This window comes from Bos mutus, chromosome 6, assembly GCF_027580195.1.
Source record: "Bos mutus isolate GX-2022 chromosome 6, NWIPB_WYAK_1.1, whole genome shotgun sequence".
In the NCBI taxonomy this organism is placed as follows: Eukaryota; Metazoa; Chordata; class Mammalia; order Artiodactyla; family Bovidae; genus Bos; species Bos mutus.
Window position 1 is genome coordinate 59,095,495 of NC_091622.1, and position 27,852 is coordinate 59,123,346.

Here is a 27,852-nt window from a genome sequence, read left to right on the forward strand (position 1 = left end):
GATGCATGTGATTGATAAGAATTTTGAAGCATTGTTAGTTACTGGTTTTCTTGATATTTAAAATTGTGTTAACCTTCATACCTTTATAGTAAGGACAAAGAACTTCATAATATATTTTAAAAGTTTCCGAAATAATAATTTACGTAAAGCAAAGTAGACTTGCCTCGGTTTTCTTGGGAGTCAGACTTCTGCTTAGAGATTTTCAATGTGATTTGTTTGAGAAATAAAGTATCTTTATTCTTTTAAATAATGATACTTGAATTTTTAATTTGGATTATGACCTTGCAAAAATCAGGAGAGAGAATTTAGAAGAATAATTAATGAAAATAATTACATTTATCATTCACAGGACTTTGCAAGAGGATAATCCAAGTGGAGTTATTCTTAGTACTGATGATTATTTTTACATAAATGGACAATACCAGTTTGATGTAAGATACTTAGGAGAAGCACATGAATGGAACCAGAATCGTGGTAAGGATAGACGTCAAGTGATGGGTAATATTAAGAGCAATATAAAGGAAAAAATCCACCAGGTGTTTTTATTTTGAGTGACATACAACTTTTAAGTTGTAATTAACTTTCATTCTAAATTATAACTATATAATATAGATAAAATTATAACTATAGCAATTCTTATTACATAATAAGTGGAGGAGGTAGTCTCGTAGATCTGTGATGAGGATTAAATGAGTTAATTTTTGTAAAATAGCTTAGAACATTGCCTGAAATGTTTAAGTTTTATTTAGTCAATGGAGATCTTGTCAGAAGTAAGTCAGATTTTCTACATTGGTCTGGAAATAGCTCAAGATGGTTACAGTTGTCTGGCATGCTCTGGTCCCAGTTTCCTAAAATAGAATTTGCATTGTTAACCATTAGTCTTCCCTGCTGCTGCTGTTGCTAAGTCGTTTCAGTCGTGTCCGACTTTGTGCGACGCCCACAGACGGCAGCCCACCAGGCTCCCCCATTCCTGGGATTCTCTAGGCAAGAATACTGGAGTGGGTCGCCATTTCCTTCTCCAATGCATGAAAGTGAAAAGTCAAAGTGAAGTCACTCAGTCGTGTCCGACTCTTATAGACCCCATGGACTGCAGCCTTCCAGGCTCCTCCGTCCATGGGATTTTCCAGGCAAGTGTACTGGAGTGGGGTGCCATTGCCTTCTCCACCAGTCTTCCCTAGATTGGCCTAATTTTTGTAGAGGATTGTGTGAGAGTGGAAAATGACTTCCCTCAAACTAAACCTGCAGGAAGGTTATTGGTAAAACCTCAATTTTCTTATTAGTGCAACTATTCACTGAAGATGATTTTATCATGAAATGTTTAGTTATGAATAGTTTGAATTTTATATGGGAAATTCTTGTTAAGACATATAGACAGTATTTTACTTAGCCTTTCTTTTGTGATACATGCACTTTGAAGGCTATTCTTGAGTTTGTCATCTTTAGACATGGTTAAATTTTTCTATATTCTTTCTTGAACTAAATATTAAAGTAAAAATCAGGAATATGAAAATACCAACACAAAAATAAAAAACAGTCTGATGTGATCAAGTGCAGTCTTGGATTTGCCAGTTACCAGCTGTGTGCTCTTAAGCAAGTTATTTGTAGTCTCCAGGATCCTGTGTCCTCATCTGTAAAAGAGTTTAATAGTACTAATCCCCTAGATTTCTTATAAAGGTTAAATGAGAATGAAGAGTGCTTATCAGTAGTTCAACTTGCCTTTCTGTAACAACAACTGCAGCAATAATAATTTGAAATTAATTGGCAGAACTTTTTAAAAAAGCTTTATTGAGTGAGATAAGAGTCAGATAGTTTTAAACATATTCCTTGTTGTACAACCATCACCACAATCAAATTTAGAACATTTTTATCACTTCAGAAAGACCACATACCCATTAGCAGTCCCTCCTCATTTCTCCTTAACTCTCTCCCAACCCCAGGCAACCACTACTTCACTTTCTATAGGTTTATCTATTCTCGACATTTTATCCAAGTAGACTCATATAATATGTGGTCTTTTGTGAATGGTTTTTTTTCACTTAGCATAATGTTTTCAAGGTTCATCTGTGTTGTAGAAAGTATCAGTAATTTATTCTTTTTTATGGCTGAATAATATTCCATTATGTGGATATGCCACATTTCATTTATCCATTCATTAGTTGATGGATATTTGTATTGTTTTCATTTTTTGGCTATTATGAATAATGTTGCTATGAACATACCTGTCTATGTTTTACCTTTCTAGGAACTGTCAAGCTATTTTCCAAAGCAAGAGCACCATTTTACATTCTCAGTAGCAGTATATGAGAGTTCCAACTTTTCTTCATCTTTACTAACACTTGTCTTTTTTTTTTTTTTAAATTAAAAAACTTTTTTTAATCTGATCTTTTGGACTATGGCTGTCCTAATGATGGGTGTTAAGTGGTATCTCATTGTGGTTTTGATTTGCATTTCCCTGATCGCTTTTTGTCTGTTTATTGGCTACTTGTTTATCTCCTTTGGAGAGCTTTCTATTTAGATCTTTTGCCATTTTTAAATTGGATTATTGTCTTTTTATTGGTTTTAATGAAAACTTCCCCCCTATTTATGCTGTCTATACATTTAATATACACATCAAATTTAGACCAGTTTTTATTTAATTTCTGATTATAATTTTAGTATTTAGGATTTATTATTCAGCATTTTCCTGTACTTTAGTTTTTCATATACTCAAAATAGTATTTAGAAGTAGTGGTGGTTTAGTTGCTAAGTCGTGTCTGACTCTTGTGACCCTGTGGACTGTGGCCCGTCAGGCTCCTCTGTCCATGGGATTTTCCAGGCAAGAATACTGGAGTGGGTTGCCATTTCCTTCTTCAGCGTATTTAGAAGTAGAATTGTGAGTAAAATTAGCACATATCTATGATTTTCAAATTATGAAATTTCAAATCTAATCAATAAGATTAGATTTTTTAAAACATAGTTATTAAAAGTGATTTCTCATTTTCTGTTTTTCAGCAAAAGAAGCATTTGAGAAGAAAGTGTCTCCTGTAATAATAGATAATACAAACCTACAGGCATGGGAAATGAAACCATATGTTGCTTTGGTTTGTACCATAAATTGTCATAAGTCTTTAATAATGGGTTTGGAATTTTGGGGGGATACTAATACTTAAGTGAATTCAAGCAAACAGTCCTGACTTTTTAGTAAGTTAGCATTCATTCATTTACTAAAAAGCTGACTTGGGCACTCTTCTTTCATGGCACCCTGGCTTATTTCTGTTATAGCACTAAGTACATTGTTTTTATCAGTAGGTCATGAGTTGACAAATTTTTGTCTAGAAAACACCAGATAGTCAATATTTTAGGTTTTACAGGCCGCAGTCTGTTGCATATTCTTTTTAAACAATCCTTTAAACATAAAAAAAAATATATATATATATTTATATTTATATATCCTTAGTTCCTAATCTGTTCAAATATTGGCTGATGGGCTGAATTTGGCTTTAAGCCATCTATTTTTCTTGAGGGTAGGGCTGTTGTTTTATTCATCATTGAATCTACAAAGTATAGCACTGGCATATACTAAATATATATTTGTTGAGTAAATTGATGAGTGAAGCTTTTGTGAGTATGTGTATTATTTGTTTTATTCTCCCAAGATTAGCACATGTCTGGCACATTGAAGCTCAGCTTGTTTCTTTAGTTAATGAATGTTATACTTGCTATTCTGTATTTTTAACACATCCAGCTTATACCCCCTTTACTGTGCCTAGTGTGTTTGTACTGTTTTGAAGGTGTGATTCTTTACTTTGCTAAAGAAAATTATGTTTCCTTTGAAAGCAAGTGAGATTTTACTTCTGTGCAGCGTGGTAGAGGAAACAGACTTCTTTGAGGCTGAAATTCAGTTTGCTTTCTGGCCTTAGGAGTTCCTAATTTCTAGACTAATATGTTTACCACAGGGACGTGCTTTCCCCTTAACTTTACTTGACTCCTCTGTAGGTTTTTCTTAGCTTCCTGCTGTCATCTTAGAAAATTTTTAACACTTTATTTTCCTATGTAGTAAATAAAGAAGCCCCCAAATTATATGTTTCTGATTTTTATTTAGGCTTCAGCCTTCTATAATGTTATCTTTTCCCTTATTTATTATATAACAATTAAAAATGTAAATCCTTTTTTCCAATACTGATTCCTTGACTCTTTTCAACTCTACTTAGAAATATAAAGGACTCCTGTTTATCTTAGATGCCAAATGCTTTTGTCTTCATAAAGAAGTAGATGCAGGAATTACTGTAGAGGAGAGGATCACCTTTTGCTTCTTTTGTTATTAAGATAATGAAAGTGTAGAAGAGTGGAATAGATTGGAGATAATAGTCTATTACTGTCTTGACTGTCATTCACAAAAGTAGCTAAAATAGTAAGTTAGGGATAAATAGGGAGCAGTCAAGTAGCTTAGTTTCTACTGGCTAAACATAAATATGTGTGTGTGTGTATGTGCACACACACACATAAAATATATGGCAAAGTAGTATTTTCCCTTGTGGACTATCATATAGGTTGACCTAAGTCAGAATCCTCTTAAGTAATATAATTTATTGTTAAGATTTGTCCATTGATAATGGGAGTTGAAAAAGTCTTTAAATGCTTAGTCTCTTTTTCTCTGTGTGTATGTGTGCATTTAAAATTAATTTGATTCTAAGAGTTAAATATACCCCTTTAGGTAATTAGAGACCTGGACTATTGCCAGCCATTGAATAAGTTATAGAAATTTGGTGCTGAGGTGAGGAGATGGAAGTGAGCAGGCTCATTACAGGGTATTATGTCACTACTACCTTGGTGTCTGGGTTGATCTTTGAACTTTTCTGTCAGAATGACAGAAAATAGCAATGACCACTATTGACATCTTGTCATAAAACTGAGGGGATCAATAGTGGGAGGTGAGGTCAGAGATGTAATGGTGGTTAGGGAGATGGCAGGGCAGACTTATGTAAGGGCTTATGCCTAGGTCTCTGTGAGGACTTAGGATTTTACCTTGAGTAACATGGAAGATACATTAGTCTGCTCAGGTTGCCATAAAGATTACCATAGACTAGATAGCTTAAACAAGAGGAATTTTATTTTCTCACAATTTTGGAAACTAGATGTCCCAGATCAAGGTCCAGGAGGATCAAGTTCTGTTGAGAGTTCTCTTCTTGCTGTGTTCTCACATGGTAGAGAGAACAAGTTCTCTGGTGTCTCTTCTTACAGGGACACTAGTGCCCTAAACTTTTGACTTCATTTAACCCTAATTACTTCCATAAAGGTCCTGTCTCCAAACGCAGTCACATGGTGGAATGGGAGTTTCCACATAAAAGATTTGAGAGAATAAATTCATTAGTTCATAACAGGGTTTTGAGCAGAGTAGTGACATGATCTGACTGTTAAAAGAATCACTGTAGGGCAGTGTTGAGAATAGACTTGGGAGTGGGGGAGAATGGAAGCAGGAAGGAGACTTGTTAAAGGGCTTTCGTGGTAGTTAAAGAGATGACATGGTTCAGACCAACATGGGAGCAGTGAAGGTCATAGTGAGTAGAGATTAAATTCTGGATATATTTTTAAAGTAGAGCCAGTTGAATTTCTTATTGGATTGATACGGATGTGAAAGAGAGGCATTAAGTATGGCATCAAGTTGGGTTTTGGCCTGTGTAACTGAAGATTGACATCAGTTGAGATGGAAAAAGTTCAGGTAGAATAGTTTCTCTCTCTTTTTTTATTTGGCATTGCTGTGCCAAAATACTAGAGTTTTGAAAAATAGTTTCTCAGTAGCTGTCATTGGGAATTCCATGATTCCCTGGCAGACCAGTAGTTAGGACTTTATGCTTTCACTGCCGAGGGTGCCTGTTTAATCCCTGGTTGGGAAACTAAGATTCCCTCAAGCTGTGCAGTGTGGCCAAAAAAAAAAAAAAAGAATGCGTTGTCATTTAAAATAGTTTTAAAATTATAAAAGTCATGTATGTATTCTGATAGGTATTCAAGCCATAAAAAAGAAAGCCTAAAGTCCTATTCCCTTGAGGTAGATACTTTTCATAGTATTTTTGAGACTCCTTCCAGAAGTTTTCTATACATATGCAGATTATCTTTTTTTATTCTAGTGAAAATTCTGTATCTTACTTTCTTAACAATTTACATTAAGAACATTTTCTCATTAACAGAGGATTTTAAAAGCCATTGTATGTATTTTCATTGTATGATTATAGCCTCCTTTATTTAGCCAGTTCCATATTAATAGACACTGTGTTGTGTGTATTCTTTTGCTATTACAAATAATGATGAACTAGATATTCTGCTGTGTATATAATTTTGCACTCTGACATAAGTTTTTATCAGTAGCATAAATTTCTAGAAGTTTGTTGTTGGATCAGAGAGACTTCATCTTGCCTGGTAACACACTCATCAAGATAGATAATCTTTTATATTCTTTCAGTTTTAACATGCTGTGAATTTGGGGAAAATTTAATTTCATGGAAGTAATTATTTAAAAATGCATTTGTCTTTTTTGTATGTAGTCTCAAAAACATAAATATAAAGTCCTTTTCCGGGAACCGGATACATGGTGGAAATTCAAACCGAAGGAACTTGCAAGGTAAAACTTGGAGCTTATATAAAATGTTTTAGTTTTGTGAGAGTGAGAGAAAGTCCATCTAGATTATTTTCCTCTTGTAAATAATGAATAAAACAAAATGGATTAGATTGTGGCTTTGCCACTTAAAAATTGACAAAATTTTTATTGCCTGTAGGTTCTCTTTTTCAGTTTATGAAGAATTTGTATCTTTTTATTCTGAAATTGAGTTATTAAACAGAAAAATTCCAGTTGTGTTATATAGCCAGTACTTTGTTACTTATTAAAAATATAATGTCAGTATCTGAAACTAGAAGAGACTAGGGTTTGGCAAACCTGAACTATGTGCCATTGGAAGGAACAAATTGTGGTAGCTGCCTGGTGACTTACCGTGCTGGAGGGAAGGGAGAACATGTAAACAGAAAAGGTAGCAAATGTTAGCTGTTTGGGTTTTTCACTACTCACTCTGCTTTCCCCCACAAGATTATACTTTTTTCTTTAATTGTTTAATTTGGATGAAAATGTTACTCAGGACATGGACAGTGTATTTTGTTTTGTGCTTTGTATTCCCATAGAGATAGCCCTAAATTAATTTTGGTCAGGATATTTTCTTCTTGGTAATTTGAACTGATTTCAGTATTAACTGAAGGACAGCTTGTCTTCAGGATATTTACAACATTGTGCAACCATCACCACTATCTAATTAATGAATGTTTTCATCACCTCAAAAAGAAACCCTGTACCTGCTATTGCTAGTCACTCCCAGTTCCACTTTACCCCTTGGCAATCACTAATCTGCTTTTCTGTCTCTGTTAATTTGCCTGTTCTGAACATTTCATGTAAGTGGAATCATGTGTGAACTTTTGTGTCTGGCAGCTTCACTTAACATAATGTTTTCAAGGTTCACCCATGTTGTAGCATGAATCAGTATTTTATTCCTTTTTATTATCCTCTTGATACGTTACTAGATTTGGTTTTCTAATATTTTGTTTAGGATTTTTGCATCGGCATGAATGAGTGAGATTGACTTACAGTTTTTATTCTTTGCCCTGTCTTGCCTGGTTTTGGTATGATGGTTTTAGGTTCATAGAGTTAGTTGGGAAGTATTTTCTTTTTTTCTCTTTTCTGAGTTTATGTAAGTTTGAATGTTTGATAGGATTTACTTATGAAACTATCTGTATTGTGTGTTTTCTTTGTAAGAAGTTTCAATTGGAATTTGTCCATTATACCAAAGTTTTCAAATTTATTGACTTTTTATTAAGACGGTTGATATTCTCTTCAAGTTTAAATCTCTGCTACATCTATACTTAGTTCCCCTTTTTAATCCTAATATGTTTACATGTATTTTCTTTTTTTCTTGTTTATTCTCACTAGAGATCAGATTTTTTATTAGCATTTTCAAATAAACATCTCTGCTTTGTTGAGCTTTCTATTATACGTTTGTTTTATGTTTAATTCTTTTCTGCTTCTCTTTTATTCTAGTTTCTTTGCTTTAAAAAAAAAACTATTTTGCTTTGTTTATTGTTATTTTTGTAAGGCTTGAACTGAAAGTTCAGGTTATTTTCTAGTATGAGCATTTAATGCTGTAAATTTCCTTACGTACCATGCTAGCTGCTCCTAGAATTTTACTGTGTAATATCTTCTTTTAATCATTTATTTTCTAGTTTGCATTACTGTTACTTTTATTCTTTAACCTTTGGGTTATTTAGAACTATATTTTGAATTTTTGAGTACATGGATATAAAATTTATCTTCTCAAAAAATTGATTTTCAACTTTACTTCAGTAGATAAGATTATGTGGTTTGTATCAAACTAATTCTCTGATATTTTTAAAGATGTGTTTTACTAGTTCATTATCAGTTTGTTATAATGTTCATATTTGCTTGATAAGAATGTATGATGGTTATAGTGTATTACTATATCATTAAATCATGCTTATTCATTTGCTCACATTATATATAACTTTTTTGAAAATTTTGCTTAATGAGTTAATCTTTAAGAGAGGGATGAGAAAAATCTACTGTGAGAGGTGTGTTGAAATCTTCCTCTACCACTATTATGTTGATTATAATAGTCTTTCCCTATAATTCTATTTTTTGTTTTAAATATACTAAGGATATTTTTTGAAGTCCATATAGTCTTAAGATCTTTGCATCACTCTAATGGAAGCTTTTATCTTTGTCCACTGGTTTTCTTTTATTAGTATTAATTTTTGTTATAAAATCTAATTGTCTAATATAAATAGAAATATACCAACTTTTTTTAGTTAGTATTTGAGTGTTATTAATTTTTCTATACTTTTCCTTTCAACCTTTCAGTATCTTTGTGTTTAGGTGTATCTCTTATGACCAGTATGGCTGGGTTTTAAAAAATTCACTCTGTCTTTAGCTTTTAACTGATATTTTAGTTTTTTTACAGTTATTTTGGTTATTCATATAATTGGTCTTATTTCTTACTGCCTCATTCTGTGTACTTTTTATTTATCTCACATTTTTTGTGATTGTTTTTTCCTATCACAGAAAATTAAATATTTGATTTTTTCCTCCTATCTTGCCTTACTTCGGATTTTTAAAAATTGAATGCAGATTTGCTTGCTCATTTTTTCCTTCTCTACTAGTTTGGAGATTACATATACTATTTTAAGTCTTTCAGTGGTTACATTAAAAGTTTTATCGTGCAGACTTTTAAGTTAAACCATTTTCTTAGCCTTCCTCTTCCCACATACAAGAACTTTCAAACATATTAACTCTGATAATTAACCTCCCTTCCAGCTTACAGGCTCTGACTGTCTAGAATGTACAGGTAGTATTTGTTTTCACTCATTTAGTTATTGCTTTGTGCTTAATTTTTCTTTCATCATAGGCCTTTCATCTGAGAATTTTCTTCTGCCTGACATTCATCTTTTAGAATTTTCTTTACAATTTAGGCATGCTTTATGTCAAACTTTTTTTTTTTTAATCTGGAAGTTCTTTTATTGTGCTCATTCTTATAAGCTTTTGCTGAGTGTATATATTCTAGATTTACAGTTTCTGTTATTGATAACATTTAACTGTCTTCTGGATTCCATTACTATTATTGTCAAGTATAATTCTAATGGTTGTTTTCTTTGTAGATAATTCATTTATCAAATTTCTAGTTGCTTGTAATATGATTTCTATCTTTGGTGAATGACAATTTCAGTATTATGTTTCTAGTTGTGGATTTCTTATTTATCTTGCTTGGGATTTGTTGAACTTGTGAGATTAGGAGATTGTCTTTCATCAGTTCTGGAAAATTCTTAAACCATTTTTCTTTAAATTGTTTCTGTCCCACGTACTCTCTCTTCTCTTTCTGGGACTTGGATAGATACATACTAGACCTTTTGGTCTGTCCTCTATGTCTATGTCTCTTAACCTCTCTTTCATATTTTCTATCTCTTTGCTTCTTTGTGATCTGAAACCAGACAAGATGGAGGTATGTAAATATGAAAGCCAGATTTGCCCAGCTGGCAAATGCTGATACTAGCCCCAGGATCCAGACACTAAATACTTGGATCCAACCTGAGACAGGAGAGTTGCAATTGAGATGTTTTCGTTAAGATAAAACCCTTAAAGAACTAAAGCATACCATCTTGCCTCTTGGCAGATGCAACTCCTGTTGCTGTATGAATGAAAGCACTTTCAGTTTCAGGCCTAAGGATTCCCATATATTAGATTCAGCTAAGTATACGAGCTTATAAACAAAAACAAAGAAATAAACTACAATGAGTGAAAGCACAAATATAGCAGATTTCATATTTGGACATCCAGAAACTTCAAATAGGAATTTTTTTTTCTCTTCACTTGAACTTAAGATGTATTAAAGTGTGTGTTTACTTTAATTTATATGGGATCCAATTTTATTGTAATAGGAGAGTCCTTTGGGACATTTTGTCTGCTGTACTGGTGTAAGTAAGAGCCTCTGAGTAGAAATTTTTTAGTCACTAGTTAGTAATTAACTAAAATGATGGCCATATTCTTATGAGTTGTTTTTTTTTTTAATAGCACTTGTGAATAAGTTCTTTTAAAGTTATTAAGATTTGCTGGTTTTTTTCCAACTTGATAAAGGATATTTGGAAAAGATTGTGTGGCATGATTAAGAAAATAGTAATTTAGGACATCCTGAATAAAATGAAAATGAAAATTAAATAGTTTACATTGTGTCATAATAAACCAGTTTTGATATTTTTACATATTAGAAATGTTTTTTTTTTGACATTATATGAGCCGATTTTTTAAAAATACCATTACTGATGTTCCTCTTTCCCTTTTTTCCCCCTGGAATTTTTAGGCGTAATATTCATGGGATAAGCAAAGAAAAAATAACAAGAATGTTGGAACACTATCAACGTTTTGTTTCAGTGCCAATAATCATGAGTTCTTCAGTTCCAGAGAAAATCGAACGCATTGAATTGTGTGCATATTCTTGTGACAGAAGTACTAGGTAGGTTAAAGTCTCTATGTACCAAAGTTTAATTTAAAAACCTAATTTAAAAAGTGTGATAATTTCGAAGGAATTCCCTGGTGGTCCAATGGTTAGGACTCTGCTCTCACTGCTGTGGGCCCAGGTTTGATACCTGGTCAGGGAACTAGATCCCATAAGCCCAGAAAAATATTAAAAAAAAAAAAAAAAAAGATAATTTTGAAACTTCTAAAATCACTGTGAAATAACTGTAAAAATAAGTTAGGCATTTGTTGTTTATAAGGTTTAGGTATAGTTTTACGTAGAGCAGGATACTTATGGTTAGCAAGAGAAGTAAAAGTTTATGTGAGTGATGACATATGTGGGAGATTCATTGTCTTCTGATTTATGTAGGTCCATCTTTATGCTATGAATATTCCTGTCTTCTTTATTTAACTTGCTGCTATTGCAGTATTTATGTTACCTTATCTACCCCCTGTTGTTGTTTTGTAGTTACATTACTTCTTAATTCTCTTAGATATTAATAAAAATACTTTCAAACTATCATAAAAATGTATTACTCATGATTAAATAATACAAGTCACAGCCTTTGGAAGTTTGTAGTTCAGGATAGTACTGATTCTGTTAAAAAATATTTAGGGCACATAAACAATTGAATAAGTAGGTGAGGAAAGAAGAGCCTTAAATATGTAGAGAGGTCTGAATGCTCACATTTTTTGATGGTAGGGGATGAGAAGCTCTGTTGGAAAGGAGTTAGGAAAAGAAGATTCATAAATGCTGCAGTGTTGCAAAATGGATAAGAATATGGGCTCCTTAACTGTATTTCCTGGCTTCATATCCCAAAGCTTAATCTTGACAGATTATAAGATCTCTCTATATTTCAGCTCCTCATTTGCAAAATGGCAATAACACTTTGCTTATAAGGCTCTCATAAGGATTATGAATTAATACTTGTAAAGGACTTATAATAGCATCTGGATGTAGAAAACTGGTTAGGTGTGATTTCACTTAGGAAGGCTTCATGGGAGAGGTGGGCCTTTGAGAACTCCTGCAGTATAGAAAGGAAGATGAGTTGACAAATAAGGAAAATGCACTGAAATTGAAAGTATTAATATAACGATTTGGCAAAAGTGCTCTGAGTCTGAAAATAACATTGAGGGTGGTTTAAAAAAAATTTTTAGCAAGTGAAATCTAAATTGAGAGCTGTCCTCCCTTTCTCTCATTTGACTTAATTGTGCAAATCATGTTGACTGACTGTGACTTTGTAAATCAATCTTAAGCATTTTCCTTGGTAGCAAAAGACAGGTGGTACAGAGGCAGACCTAGTTTCACATGTATTAAGCTTTAGTAAGTTGGAAAGGAGCCCAGGAGGTATCCTGTTCTGGGAACAAATTTAGAACCTTAACTTTAATATTTAATGCATCATAAACACCTTAACTGAAAATCTCCTGTTAATTATTTAATTCAAAAAAAGTTTTGAGTGCTTCGTGTAAGCCAGGCCTTGTGCTCGGTGTTGGGATTACAATAAAGGGGTGTGTTCATCATGTATTAGGGTAAGATCAGGTATCTTGTCTTTCAGTTGAAAGATTCTTTAGTTTAAATCATAATATTAATGTTCTTTAGTTTAAATATATTAACAGTATTAATATTACTAATCATAACAGTAAGAGATTTCGTTATAATACTTAAAAAAAAATCTTACAGCCCAAGAGACAATGAAGATATTACTTCTGAAAAAGAAGAAAATGTTTTATCCTCGTCTTTGAAGCATCTAGAGTTAACTGAAGAGAAGAAACTTGATGTGACCAAAGAAAATATGTTGCCTGAGAATATTGCATATCTCCCTAACGCAGATTTAAACAAAGGAAAAAAAGAAATAAGTGATATGAATCCCAATATTCAGAATGCTTTCATTCAGGAAGCTCCAAACACATACTTTCCTGATTCTGAAAGTGAAGTACAAGTTACAGACAAAAGTGAAAAAGAAGAGCCAGTAGAAATGGCTCTTGAAAAAGAGTGTAGTGAAACCAATGCAGATAGTTTGTTAGAGAGAATGTCACCAAGTAGTTGTTATGGTGAAAATAATCAAGGGGACTGTGGTCTTTCAAATCCTGTACCCAATCAAAATGAAAAATCTTTATCTAGTGAAATATTGGAAGAAAGAGCGGCAGTAAAGAAAAAAGCCTTTGGAAAACAAAAGAGCAAATCAACTTTGGAAAAGTTTCCAAAACACGAGCTGTCTTTTGTTGGTGACTGGCCAGTTGATAAGACTATTGGTCAGAGGACAAAAAGGAACCGAAAAATGGAAAAAGCCTCATCTGTACAAAATGACAAAAAGTATAATCGCCCTCAGTCACATAAAATATTAGATAATAGTTTATCTGTGAGTGTAGATTGTATGCAGCCACAAGGACCTCCATATGAAAATGTAGAGGATGACGACAGGTCACAGTGTGGTAATGCCTCGGAACCTTTCAGTAGCTGTGAATATGATACTTACAAAAACCCGGAAAGAGATTCATTCAACATTGTGGGTGACTGGCCTTCCCTCGATTCGTTAGCTCAGAGAGAGCACAGATCAAGAATACCAAAGGCTGGCTTAAATGAACCCAGCCTAGAATTTGGAACCAACAGCAGTATGAATGAAATATCCTTATACTCTTCACATGAGGCCTGTTGGGGCACAAGCCCTGAAGAGCTAAAAACATTGGGTGGTTGTACTCGAGGAAGTTCTGAAATGTTGCCCAATGAAATGACCTATGAGAGTAAGACTTGTCCAAGTAAAAGGATTCATAGGGAACACACATTGTCTCTTCCTTATATCAATAGTGTGCCAACTGTCCCTGAAAAAATAGGACCACAAACTTTAGCTGAATTTTCAGAAGAAAAGACTAAAGAAGTCCCTGAAATAGGAGTAGGCATGTGTACCCAGACTGAACCACAGGATTTTGCTCTCTTATGGAAAGTAGAAAAAAATAAGATTAGTGTTTCTGATTCTCTGAGAGTATTAACAGGAAGATTAGATGGATTTAAACCCAAAACTTTCAATATTAACACAAAATTGGATGTTCAAGAAGCAATTCCATATAGGGTAATGTATGACAAAAGCACATATGTGGAAGAAAGTGAGCTCACCAATGCTGATGAATCTGAAAATCTTAACATTCTTTGTAAACTATTTGGATCTTTTTCATTAGAAGCCCTAAAAGACTTATATGAGAGGTGTAACAAAGATATTATTTGGGCCACAAGCCTTTTATTGGATTCTGAAACCAAATTATGTGAGGATACTGAATTTGAGAATATAAAAAAATCATACGATGAAGCACAAATTGGGCCATTTTCTCTGGGACTGAATTTGAAGGAAATTATTAGCCAAAGAGGAAGCTTAGAGGATTCTAATTTTTCTGTGCCAGAATTTAGCCATGGAATTGATATCAATAACACTAATGTACAATCTACCTGTAATTCCAAAAAGGAGAACTTAGAGCAGGCAGAAATAAGAGCTATAACTACTGAAAAACATGGATTAGTAACAAGTATACTTCCTACTGTAGAGCTAAATAATAGTAATGAAGTACTTGCTAATAGTCAAACAGAACTTTCAGGTTTATATAATGTGAAGCAGTTTTTTCCAGATACTCTAAAAGCTACTACCACTAAAACTGTGAGTGAAATGGAAAAGAATTCAGAAGTTGCAGAGACTGGAGGTAACATACCTTCTTCTTTGAATTTGTCTAACATTTTGAACTCTGTATCAAGCACTTCAAATCTTGAGTTACATGAAGAAACTTATTTTACTAACTCTTTTGAAATAAATAAAAATGAAAATCTTCCAAAGGACTGTGTGAAATTTCCAAACACAGAAGAATTTATGATTGAAGAGGAACAGGAAATGGAGACAATTCTAATGGCAGGGAGTGCTTTGTCAGCTGGAGTTACTGGAGAAGATAAAGCTGAGACACTGAATCCCACTCCAGTGACAACCAAATCTCTGACCATAGACTGTCTTGAATTGGCATTGCCCCCTGAACTGGCTTTTCAGCTCAATGAATTATTTGGCCCTGTTGGTATTGATTCAGGTAAGGAAAAAGTAAATTATTACCTATATGTGCATCTTTCTGTGACTAGAATATAGATAGTTTAGGTTGAATTTTAAAATTACTTTGTATGTTAACAAATGTAAAAGTCTGTTGACTACATTATTGTTTTTGGCACCATGTGTTTGTGGAGGATTTTTAAATGTATAATTTCAAGAAACTAGAGAGTATAGAGTTTGTATTCATCCCATGCATATATTGAAAATTTTCTCTGGTATTTACCTCATACTTGTTTGCACAGATACATCTTTTTAATCCTTTGATGCTACTCCAGATACACTTAAGGCAAGATAATTCCTTAGGACACACTTATTGGAAAGTCTTAATGGAAGTGAACATGCTAAATATATTTAGTGTAATGGACATGAAGAACTTAAGTATATGAAACATTGTATAATTGCATCTGCCAAGAAGTGTGAATACAATAACATACTACATAAAAATATTCCAAGAGTTTTAAAACTAGAGACATAGGTTAGTAATTAAAAATATAGATTAGTTTTATGATGTGTAAGGTAGTTGAGTATGTTTTCTGCATATGTATAATGAGTAATGGTCATATTTTCTTTTCTTTTTTTCCTCTCCTCACAAGGGTCCCTAACAGTTGAGGATTGTGTGGTTCATATAGATCTGAATCTGGCTAAAGTGATTCATGAGAAATGGAAAGAATCTGTAATGGTTGGTAGGCTTCTTTTTATAAAGAGCTCCTTTTGTGTCCATTTTGTCACCTTTGCTCTTCATTATAATCTGTTGTGTTATATCAAAGATTCTATTAAATTTTTAGTTAGAGAATGAATTTTAGCAGTTAACAGATTACTGATATTTTTTCTGTTTCCAGTGTTTTAGATTATATCCAGATTGACCAAACTATATAATAAATGATGGAGCTCAATATGATTGATTTTTTATTTTAGGGAAAAAAATCATAAATAGTTTTTTGTTCTTTAAAGACTTGAAATGCTAATAAGTTTCATTAACAGTTTTTTAAAAATTATAGCATAAGAGCTCTATAAGTGGAAGAGATACATAGATGTAATCATAATTTATATTTATCTAGATTTATTAGATTTAGCAAGAATGATTGATAGTTTTATAAGGAGAAATGATTACTGAGGAAAATAACATAAGCTTGTTTTCTAATGCACCCTTCTTTGCCAATCCCCTATTCTGCCTTTGTGTTTAGGAGCGACAAAGACAAGAAGAGGTATCTTGTGGCAAGTTAATGCAAGGTAAATCACATAGTTTCACTTCTGATGTTCTTATCTTGATGTTGAAACTTGGTGTGTGTGTATGAATTTCAACTCATTTTAAATATACTTCCACAAAATATGTTACCAAAGAATTTTGATTTGTAGGTAAGTTTTAAAAAATTTTAACATTTAATATTGATATAAAATAAAACTTAAAGAAGAAAAAAGTCCTTGTATTATTTAATTTTCAGGTTATAACTGAAAACTAACACAACATTGTAGATCAACTATACTTGAGTTGAAAATTTTTTTTTTCAACTACGAGGCTATGAAGCACCTAGGTGTGCTCTAATGCATGTATTCAGAGTGTTTCCTGTTAATGATTTTGTTCTGAATGATAGAAAACTGTTCTGGTTTGAGAGCATAAAATATTCCTGTCTTTGATAGCATCATTGAAATATTACTTTGGCTCTTAAATTTTTATTGATTTTAATATGATTAGAGCATAAAAGCCTGCTTTTTGGGTATATCTACCAAACTGAAAATATTTGATTCCAGAAGATTTCTTAGATGCAGTGTCTTAATTGGTTAGTGCACAGTGGCAGACCTGTTCTAGGTCCTGCTTTTGTGCTTGAGTTTCTCTAGATGCTTCTGCCCACTTCATACCAGGACTCCAGACTGAAGATTATTAGAGTGAAGATTCTTAACTTTAATCCAGACCTGTATTGTAGCTTCAAGAACCAAAGTTATTTGAGAGCTGGAGGTTCCCAAATAGTATCAGTTATTCAGATGATAGTATTAGCTATTTCTTCACTTTCCAGGAGAGCAAAAGTGTATATCAGAATGTGTTGCTCTTAGAAAAGCTGAAATATACGTTGTCTTACTGTTATGAACTTCTTAGAATGTTCAGTTCCTTCTTTTCTTGAATATCAATGTTCAATATTTACTGTGTGCCTCCAGTGGGTTACAGATTTGCAAAAATATTTATCCTTTCAGTTCTTGGAGTGGCCAGGCAGAGATGACCAGCTGCTCTAGCTGGTCACTCCTGGCTGGCTGCAGCTTCCTCTGTTTATCAGTGTATATGTGTGTTACTGTTTTCTCTGTTGAAGGGATATGAAAAAGAGTGGGAAGCATTGGGTTGATTTATAGTGATACTCAGATTGTTGCTCATTTGAAGTATTCCTACATTTATACATATTTCATACTTATTATGTGAAGATATATTTTGAAATTTGCAAACTGTATTATAAGCAAAGAGTTAAAAATCATGTTTTCTGGATCTGTCTGAGGTATATATTTACATCAGAATAATTGTTAGTTTGTACATTTGTTATTCACGGTCTGACACTATTGATACTGCTTTTGTAGATCCTTCCCTGGTTGGGCATATTGGTCTTGATAATTCAGAACAAAAATCATCTCAGAGAACAGGCAAAAAATTACTGAAGACTTTAGCAGCACCTGAAATGCTACCCTTATTGGATCATTGGAACACTCAAACTAAAAAAGTATCACTCAGAGAAATAATGTCAGAAGAAATTGCCTTACAGGAAAAGCATGATTTGGTATGAGTTAGTATAAATATTAAGCCTTTGTTTCTTACTCTAGTTTGATTATATGTTTAGTTTGTGATTTTCATTTGATTCTACTTTCTGTAGTCTTAGAATCTATTTTAACCTGATTGAAGTTAGTGTTAAAATTGAAAAATGTTTTTAAATGTAGTTTGAAGTTGGAGGTTTTTACTTCTGGAAAATTAGTTGATATTCTATAACAGTAAGCCAGTTATGTTAAATCTGTTGTTTTGGATTTAATTTTGCAGATGTATATTTCTTGTCTATAATTTTATTTCTGTAAATTTTTTCATTCTAGAAAAACATGAAAGAAATATTTCATTTGAAGATAATTTCATTCATAAGTTAGTAATAAGAAATGACTGTTTTGCTATTGAAGAGTTCATATTTGAAGCAAAATATTTTAGAGAAAAATTTTAGAAACTTTCAAATCTTAAATTAAGTACTCTTCTTTTTCTATCTAACTTTTCAGTAAGACAAGTTCAAACAGATACTTTGCTTTGCTCTGAATTTAATTTTTGTTCTTTTTCAACCTATCTAACTATATGAAGTCGTAAGAGAATTTGGTTTCTTTTGCATTTCTTTTTCTTAACTTTTTTTGGAATTCTGAAAATTAGTATTAGAGAATTTAAAAATCAAAAGGGAAAAGACCTTAGAGATTATTAGTTTAGTTCTCAAGGAAAAAAAAATTCTTAGTTGGTGATCTTACAACCTTTTCCCCTCTTTTTCCTACTCATTTGACTGCTCAAAGGAACACCTTTGTATTGGTTGAAATATATATTGATAGAATGGGGGCGTAGAAAGAATGATGGGATTCTTCCACTTTCATATTTATTTTCCCCACTTGTTAATTAAGTTGGAAATATGCTACCGTTACCAACTTTACGTGTTTATATAATCCAAGGAACAGTCTCTTCAGTAGGATCTTATAATTTAGTGTTGTTTCAGATATCCTGTTCAATTTACATATGTAATTAATTGGAGAAATAGATTTTCATAAAAAATAAGGAAAGCCTAGAACTTATACTCAAATGATGTGACACTTTTTGTTGAAATGCTGTTTTCTGCTACTGAAACTTTTCTTTATGGTTCTAACCTACCTTTTTATCTCTTATACCTGGGTTGGGAAGTTCTCCTGGAGAAGGGAAAGGCTACCCACTCCAGTACTCTGGCCTAGAGAATTCCATGGACTGTATAGTCCATGGCATCGCAAAGAGTCAGACACGACTGAGCAACTTTCACTTCACTTCACATAATGATGAACAAATAAGTTTCTTTGACTTTTCAACGTAATTTTTTTTTTCTGTCAGTGATTTTTCTTGTCTTTCTGTGAATTTGATAATAGAAGCTATACTCTTTTGATCCTAAAGATATTCCTGCTTAAGTAGAGCCTCAGTAAGAGAATTTCTGGAAAATTTCTCAGTAATTTCTCAGAATTTTCCAAAGGAGAAATACACTTTAAATTCTTTTAAAGCAAAGAATATAAAATAAAAATTAGGCATAATGCATGAAGAAGATAATTAATTGTAAGATGTTGTTGTTCAGTTGCTAAGTCATGTCTGACTCTGCGACTTCGTGAACTGCAGCACACCGAGCTTCCCTGTCCTTCACTATCTCTTGGAATTTGCTCAAACTCTTGTCCATTGAGTCGTTGATGCCATCCAGTGATCTCATCCTCTGTCTCCCCTTTGTCCTTCTGCCCTCCATCTTTCCCAGCATCAGGGTCTTTTCCAGTGAGTTGACTCTTTGCGTCAAGTGGCCAAAGTCTTGGAGCTTCAGCTTCAGCATCAGTCCTTCCAATGAGTATTCAGGGTTGATTTTCTTTAGAATTGACTGATTTGATCTCCTTGCTGTTTTCAGTTAATTGATAAGACCTTAATTTGTAGTTTAGAGATACTCTATGACCTGGCAGATTCTAGTAAATCTGATCACTGAGGTTTTTCTAAAAAAAAATCACTGAATTTTTTAGTAAGATCAGATTATAATGTATATCTTAAAATAAGATGTGAAATATTTAAAATTCTTGAGGTGGCTTGTTTTCCTCACTCTTGTGGTATGTGATATTTTCAGCTTCACCAGTCCTTTTGACTGGTCAGGTTGTCACCTATTGTGATTCTTTTTCTGTTGTTGTTTGGTATTATAAATGGCCTAAATATGGCTAGGTTTCAAAACCAATAGCTATTCTAGGACTATCCTAAATTATTGTAATTTCTACATTTTCAGAGACTCTTTGAACTTTTATAGGAAGTTATTTTTTAGACACTGGGACTTTTGGAATAAACAAAAATATTACATAGTTAAATCACAATGTCAACAAATTGTCTTAGAGTTAGAAGTCCCTTTACAAACGATTACTATAATCATTAATTAGAATTAAATTAGCACATATTAGAAAAGCCTGTTTGGTTTGGCAATTTAAACAATCCAAATACGACTTTGAAAAAATAACACTTAGCAATTCGCATACAATTCCTTTGGAATAAATATGTTTGTGAAAAAAATTTTTTAATGTGGATTTTTCTGTCAACCTGAATTTGCAACTCATTTGTACATTGTAGTTTCTGCCCATTGAGGAGAATATGTTTTTAAGGACGTTGTTCACAGCATCACACAGTGTCCCTTTTATGAGGACCCATGTGAGAAATTTCTCTCAGGTCTCAGTACCAGAAAAAGCTGTTCTTCTGAGCAGCTGGCTTCTTTTTATTTTGTGGACACTGAGAATCTTTGTTTCTTCCTTTGCTTTGGCCATTGAGAAGCTCAGAACTGAATTTGTGACCCACCTTTAGCAATGGTACAGGATTTTGTAGCATGCATTTATTTATACTAATTTTCTTGCTAGCTTTATCCTATATTCTTACCTTTATTTTCTCTACTCTCTGATTTCTTCATTTATTTATATCCTGTTTATATGTATATACTTCATTCTTTTTATATGTGTAATATATGATTGAATGTGGGCTTCCCTGGTGGCTCAGATGGTAAAAAATCCATTTGCAATGAGGGAGACCTGTGTTCAATCCCTGTGTTGGGACGATCCTCTGGAGGAGGGCATGGCAACCCACTCCAGTATTCTTTCCTGGAGAATCCCTTGATGAACAGAGGATCCTTGCGGGCTACAGTCCATAGCGTCGCAAAGAGTTGGATATGACTGAGCGACTCAGCACGTGTGTCATATGTGAGAGTATATATATACACATACACACACATATATGTATATGTGTGATTCTGTGTGTGTATTAATAAGCAGCTTCGAATACTTAGTAAAAAATGGGATATAAATAAACAGTGCAAGAATACTTACATTACTATTTTCAGCCTTTAATCAATGAAGAAAGTCTGTGGTTGCTTTTAAATTATTAGTGTTTTCGCAATGAAATAACCATGGTTTTGGATCAGCATAACTAGTATTGTAAATTCCATCATAAGAATGAGTTTTGTCTTTTTTGTTTGTTTTAGAAAAGGGAGACGCTTATGTTTGAGAAAGATTGTGCCACTAAGCTAAAGGAGAAGCAACTCTTTAAGATATTTCCAGCCATTAACCAAAATTTCCTGGTGGACATTTTCAAGGACCACAAGTGAGTACCAGAAGAATTGTCTGCAGTTTTTGTTGTGATGTGATTGAAAGTGTATGTCATACATTTTAATCTCTTATTTTTATTTTTCTGATAACAAAAATAATATAAGTGTATTATAAACCATTTAAATGCAATAATGTAGAAAGTGAGTTTTTGTCAATTGGTTCATATTCCTCCCCAATTTTTTCTCATGTTCATATACTAAGTATGCGCACACATGTGTACCTATTTGTTTTGGTAACTATATATATAGTCACCAAAATAGATTGTGTTTTATATAATATTTTGTAGTTTTGCTGTTATTTTTTCTGTCCATACTTTGTGACAGAATAAATACTCTTTTCTTTTTAATGTCTACAGAGTATTCCATAGTACTCTGAAAGTGATTTCTTAAAGTACTGTAGTTTGTTTAAACATGCTCTGTTTGCAGGCTTTTTGACCATAAGAAAAGTTGGAAACCATGTTGCACTGAGCAACATTGAACATACATTTTGTGTGCATGGGTGAATATTATAGTAAGCTAGTTTCTGAAAGTGAAATTGCTGGTTCAGAGTAGATACACTAAAAATGTCTGTAGCTAATGCCAAATTTCCTTTTATAACGGCTTTCCATATTACTTATATGTACTGATTGTGTAACTTGCCCTGAACATTAAGAATCTTTAATTTTTTGCCAGTCTGGTAGGAAAAATATTTCATTGTTGCTTAAATTTTTATTACTAGTGAGGTTGAGCTTTTCTCCCATTGATTTCTTTTTCTATTAAATTGGTTATTTTTTGCCTGTCTTCTTTTGGCTCTTTGTATTTCTTTCTACATTTATGAGAATTCTTTATATATTATGTGTAGTTATCTTTGTTAATATAGATTATAATAAATTTTCTTGATAAAATCTCATTGGTCATAAACATTTTTTAATTCATGTTTTATCAGAAAATTGTTTCCCTTACTGATTCGGAGTTTTAACTCTTTTTGAGAAAATCTGTCCTACCCCAACATTATGGAATTTATTTATTCCATATTTATTCCAGTATTTATTTTTAAATTTGCTTTTTTTTTTTTTTTTTTAAAGAAAAATTTTTATATAATTTTGTTTTATTTATTTATTTTTGGCTGTCCTGTGTCTTTGTTGCTGCTCAAGCTTTTCTCTAGTTGTGGCGAACAGGAGCTGCTCTCTACTTGTGGCATGCAGGCTTCTCATTGCGGTGGCTACTCTTGTTGCGGAGCACGGGCTTCAGTAATTGTGATTCTTGGGCTCTAGAGCACAGGCTCAATAGCTGTGGCACATGGGCTTAGTTCCTCTGAGGCATGTGGAATCCTCCCAGACCAGGGATCGAACCCATGTCTTCTGCATTGGCAGGTAGACTCTTTACCACTGAGCCACCAGGGAAGCCCTTAATTTATTTTTATTAATTTATATATTTGACTGCACCAGGTCTTAGTTGTAGCACACAGGATCTTTGACCATCGTTCAGTATTTTTAATAGTGAAATTTAAAAACTTTACCTAACATTTTTGTGTGTTTAGTATGAAGTAGAGATTTAACTTAATTTTTTTCCAAATGATAAACTGGGTAGATAGATCATCTTTACACACTGATATAAAATATAACCACTAATATTTCTTACATTCTCAAATATACATTTTCTTTTATTGACTCTTTGATTCCATTGAGCCATTTGGTCCTAAATTTTATTTTCAATATTGTAGCGTAATAGTGTGTTTTGATGTTTGCTATGTTAGGAATGCTTCTGGTTTGAGTAATACATAGTTTTGATCTTAATATATTCCTTTAATTTCTATTTTAGCAAGAGTTGTTTTAAATAGGTGCCTTTTTAGACTCTTTGGAGACTCTAATACAGATTTTTTTCTTTAGTTTATTAGTGTATTTCATGTCAATCACCAGTAATTTCTAGAATAAAAATTCTCTCATATTTTTGTTTATTTCTTTTAATGCAATATCAGAATTGATTTCAGGCTTTTTGCAACAGTTGTTAAGTGAGATTAGTCTGTAATTTTCTGTTTCTTTGTTATCTTTGTCAGATTTGGTTTTAGGGTTTTATTTGGTATTTGGCTTAATAAAAGGGCTTTCCTGGTGGCTCAGTGGTAAAGAATCTGCCTGCAATGCAGGAGACGCAGGTTTAGTTCATGGGTCAAGAGGATCCCCTGGAGAAGGAAATGGCAACCCACTTTAGTATTCCTTCTTGGAAAATTCCATGGACAGAGGAATCTAGAGGGATACAGTTCATGGGGTCACAAAGAGTCAGACATGACTGAGCGACTTGCTCTGGAAAATTTAAATAAATTAGTACCTTGAAGGTTCTGGGGTTGTGCCTTTTTAGGGAAGTCTTTTAGAACTTTTCACTATCTTTTAAGGGTATTGCTTTATTCAAGTATTTGCCTTTTTTTTTTTTCTATGAGTCTTTTCTGGTGGTTTGTCTTCTAGAAAACCATTAGTTTTACCTTGATTTTCAGGTTTATTATTGTTAAGTTGTATATAATATTCTGTGATAATTAAAACTATTGTTTTGTATTTGATCATATCCTTTTTTCCTTTCCTAATATATTTTTTTTCTGTTTTGTTTTTGCTGTTTGTCAGAATGGCCCTTTTAAAGAGCAAGCTCTTGGTTTATTGATCAAAGTCTGTTTTATATTCTCTAATCATTTATTTTTGCTTTTATTTTTGGTAATTGCTTTCTATTTTTGTTGATTCCTTTCTCTTTAAATTTGTTGACATATTTTCAATTCTTTGATTAGTTTGTTTCCTTTCAGTATTTGATAACAAATATATTTAAGGGTATGAATTTTTCTCTATATTATGTTTTTGATATATATGTGTAATATTTTTATTTTGATATATAGTAATTTCATTTTTTTCTGTAAAAATCTAATTCAGTTTGATTTTCTCATTCATCCAAGAGTTTGAAATTTTCTAAATGGATTGATAGTTTGGTGGTGATGGTAGTGGTGGTGATGGTTACTGTTTATTTTGTTTTGTTGTGTTGGAGTATAAGAATGCAGCCTGAAAGAGTCCTGATTTTGGGAATTTGAAATTTTCTTTCTGGTTTAATACATGATCAGTTATTATAAATATTACATGAAGATGCTTTTGAAAAAGAATATTCTCTGCTGAGTATGCAGAGTTCTAAATATGTCACTTGAATCAAGTTTTTCATGGTATTATTTCAGTCCACAAATTTTCTATTTATTTTTGTTACCTGAGCAGCTGTTTTCTTAGAATTATGTGTTAAAATACCTCAGGCATTGGGGGTTAGGAAGGTTGGTGCTGACATATGGCAACTCTCTTCAATGGGAACCTAGGGCAAGAAGGTCTGATGTGAAACTACCCAGAGTTGCGGGTCCCAGGCGAGGTTAGAGGACTGAGTACTTACTTTCAGTGCTCAGAATGATTGATCAGTCAGGTGCCAAGGGTAGGTATTATGATATTCAGTGATCCTCCATTTGTCTGCCAACAGCTGGATACTTGTCTCAGCAGTAGTGTCAGCTTCACCCTCATAAGAAGGATTCAGTTCAGTTCAGTTGCTCAGTCGTGTCTGACTCTTTGTGACCCCATGAATCGCAGCACGCCAGGCCTCTGTGCCCATCAACCAACTCCCGGAGTTTACTCAAACTCATGTCCATCGAGTCAGTGATGCCATCCAGCCATCTCATCCTCTGTCGTCCCCTTCTCCTCCTGCTCCCAATCCCTCCCAGCATCAGGGTCTTTTCCAATGAGTCAACTCTTCATGAGGTTACCAAAGTGTTGGAGTTTCAGCTTTAGCATCATTCCTTCCAAAGAAATCCCAGGGCTGATCTCCTTCAGAATGGACTGGTTGGATCTCCTTGTAGTCCAAGGGACTCTCAACTCCACACCACCAACTGTGGTGTTGGTCTTCTCCAACACCACAGTTCAAAAATATCAATTCTTCGGTGCTCAGCTTTTTTCAGAGTCCAACTCTCACATCCATACATGACCACTGGAAAAACCATAGCCTTGACTAGATGGACCTTTGTTGGCAAAGTGATATCTCTGATTTTTAATATGCTGTCTAGGTTGGTCATAACTTTCCTTCCAAGGAGTAAGCATCTTTTAATTTCATGGCTGCAATCACCATCTGTAGTGATTTTGGAGCCCCCAAAAATAAAAAGTCTGACACTGTTTCCACTGTTCCCCCATCTATTTTCCATGAAGTGATGGGACCAGATGCCATGATCTTAGTTTTCTGAATGTTGAGCTTTAAGCCAACTTTTTCACTCTCCTCTTTCACTTTCATCAAGAGGCTCTTTAGTTCCTCTTCACTTTCTGCCATAAGGGTGGTGTCATCTGCATATCTGAGGTTATTGCTATTTCTCCCAGCAATCTTGATTCCAGCTTGTGCTTCTTCCAGCCCAGCGTTTCTCATGATGTACTCTACATATAAGTTAAATGAGCAGGGTGACAATATACAGCCTTGACATACTCCTTTTCCTATTTGGAACCAGTCTGTTGTTCCATGTCCAGTTCTAACTGTTGCTTCCTGACCTGCATATAGGTTTCTCAAGAGACAGGTCAGGTGGTCTGGTATTCCCATCTCTTTCAGAATTTTCCACAGTTTATTGTGATCCACACAGTCAAAGGCTTTGGCATAGTCAATAAAGCAGAGATAGATGTTTTTCTGGAACTCTCTTGCTTTTTCGATGAGCCAGCAGATGATGGCAATTTGATCTCTGGTTCCTCTGCCTTTTCTAAAACCAGCTTGAACATCTGGAATTTTATAGTTCATGTATCGCTGAAGCCTGGCTTGAAGAAGGTTCAATTACTTACTGCATTATATGCCTGCAGTGTAATCTTCCAGAGCCATATACTCCTAACAACACCTGGAGACTGGCTTTTAGCCCTAAAAGTGGGCAAACTAGGTGATTTTAAGGACTAGTTAGGATGTGGACAATTTCTGGTAGTTCCTAGCCCCCAAGAAACTCCTATTTGTTGAGTATATGTTAGGCAGTAAGATGGGAGTGCTCAAGTGGAATTGGTAGTCCCAAATGATTCCCCTTCAGGGGTTGCTTTAATAAATTGAAGAATAGCAAAATATCACAGTATTTTGCATAAGTATTGCATTTCAAAAATAGTCCTTTGTGGTCAGCTCTTCATTATCTAGCCTTTGGAAGAGATCAGAGTCATAAAAAGTAATAAGTATAAAATCATTTATAATTTGCTTTGGAAAGAGTTTCTTTAGTTATGGGAACATGAGTGTTTCAGGCTTTTGTCAATTTTTGTAGAATTTCATATTCCACATAGTATAGTATCACCGTGAAAATATGCCTAAATAATGTAGTGGTGGGAGGTAGGATAGTTTTTTACTTTTTCCTTTCTATATTTCTGCTTAGAATTTCTCTGACTGGAACCCCATGGTTTAAGTAAAATGTGAAATTTGACAGAATACAATGTTAGCGTAAAGATCTATTGTCTGTTTTTGATGTATGAAGGAAACTGAAATGTGTGAATTCTAAAGGGGACTAAGTATGTGTGATAAGATGAAAGAAAGAGTTGTGGAAAATCTATCTGGAATAAAATATAAGAATATGAATTAATTTTATTAATATGTTACTTTTGGGTATTCATTTAAAAATTAATTTTTGAGAGCCTCTAACTTTACACTTTCTGTTCATTCTCAAGTCTTGAGATGCACAATGAGCATTTAATTTTGATGTTTAAAACTAATAAGTGAGCCAATTTTTCCTATTCTAAGATGTGTTAAAGGTTGCCTTTGTTAATGTTTCCACATAACTTTTATTTTAATTCATTGACCTCATATTTGTACTTCAACTCTCTACAGCTATTCATTAGAACACACAGTGCAATTTCTAAATTGTGTTCTTGAAGGAGACCCTGTAAAAACAGTGGTAGCACAAGAATTTGTTCACCAAAATGAGAATATCACTTCTCATACTGCACAGAAGTCTAAGGAGAAAAAGGTATAGTGTCTTAGTTTTTTACAATAATGATAAATAATAGTTATGTATGAAATATAATTGATTTGTTAGATTAATGTTTATTTCTCACCATTTTTTGTAGACTGGAAATTTAACCAATGATAGCATATTTGGCTAATAATATCTGCTCAAAATAATGAATTTATAGCTGATTATGTTTTTTTATTCAGTGTCTTTGTACATGACAAACATTTGAATTTCTGTAACTTTTCTTGTGTAGACTACACATGAAACGTATGAGGTTTAATGGAATAACTATGGAATGCAGTATGATGGGTCTTAGAGTATAACTGTGTCAGACCTGGGTCTCCCTGATTGCAGGCAGAGCCACTTGGGAAGCCCAGAAAGGTTTAGCCATTTGAGGAACTGCCAAGCATTTTCCCCAAATGGTTACATTCTTGTACGTTTCCATCAGCAGTGTATGAGGGTTAGAAT

At 33.4% G+C, this 27,852-nt stretch overlaps 1 protein-coding gene across 6 annotated transcripts in view; it reads left to right on the top strand.

The window, feature by feature from the left end:
• N4BP2 (NEDD4 binding protein 2) overlaps nucleotides 1-27,852 on the top strand; it is an 89,684-nt gene that overhangs the window by 24,468 nt on the left and 37,364 nt on the right. For all 6 annotated transcript variants that reach the window (XM_070372287.1, XM_070372286.1, XM_005901988.3 and 3 more), the window contains exons 4-13: nucleotides 350-474; nucleotides 2,992-3,080; nucleotides 6,519-6,595; nucleotides 10,881-11,033; nucleotides 12,717-15,094; nucleotides 15,705-15,790; nucleotides 16,296-16,341; nucleotides 17,671-17,867; nucleotides 21,330-21,448; nucleotides 27,261-27,399. In XM_070372287.1, the coding sequence (XP_070228388.1) occupies nucleotides 350-474; nucleotides 2,992-3,080; nucleotides 6,519-6,595; nucleotides 10,881-11,033; nucleotides 12,717-15,094; nucleotides 15,705-15,790; nucleotides 16,296-16,341; nucleotides 17,671-17,867; nucleotides 21,330-21,448; nucleotides 27,261-27,399 (3,409 nt within the window). The remainder of the gene's footprint in view (nucleotides 1-349; nucleotides 475-2,991; nucleotides 3,081-6,518; nucleotides 6,596-10,880; nucleotides 11,034-12,716; nucleotides 15,095-15,704; nucleotides 15,791-16,295; nucleotides 16,342-17,670; nucleotides 17,868-21,329; nucleotides 21,449-27,260; nucleotides 27,400-27,852) is intronic.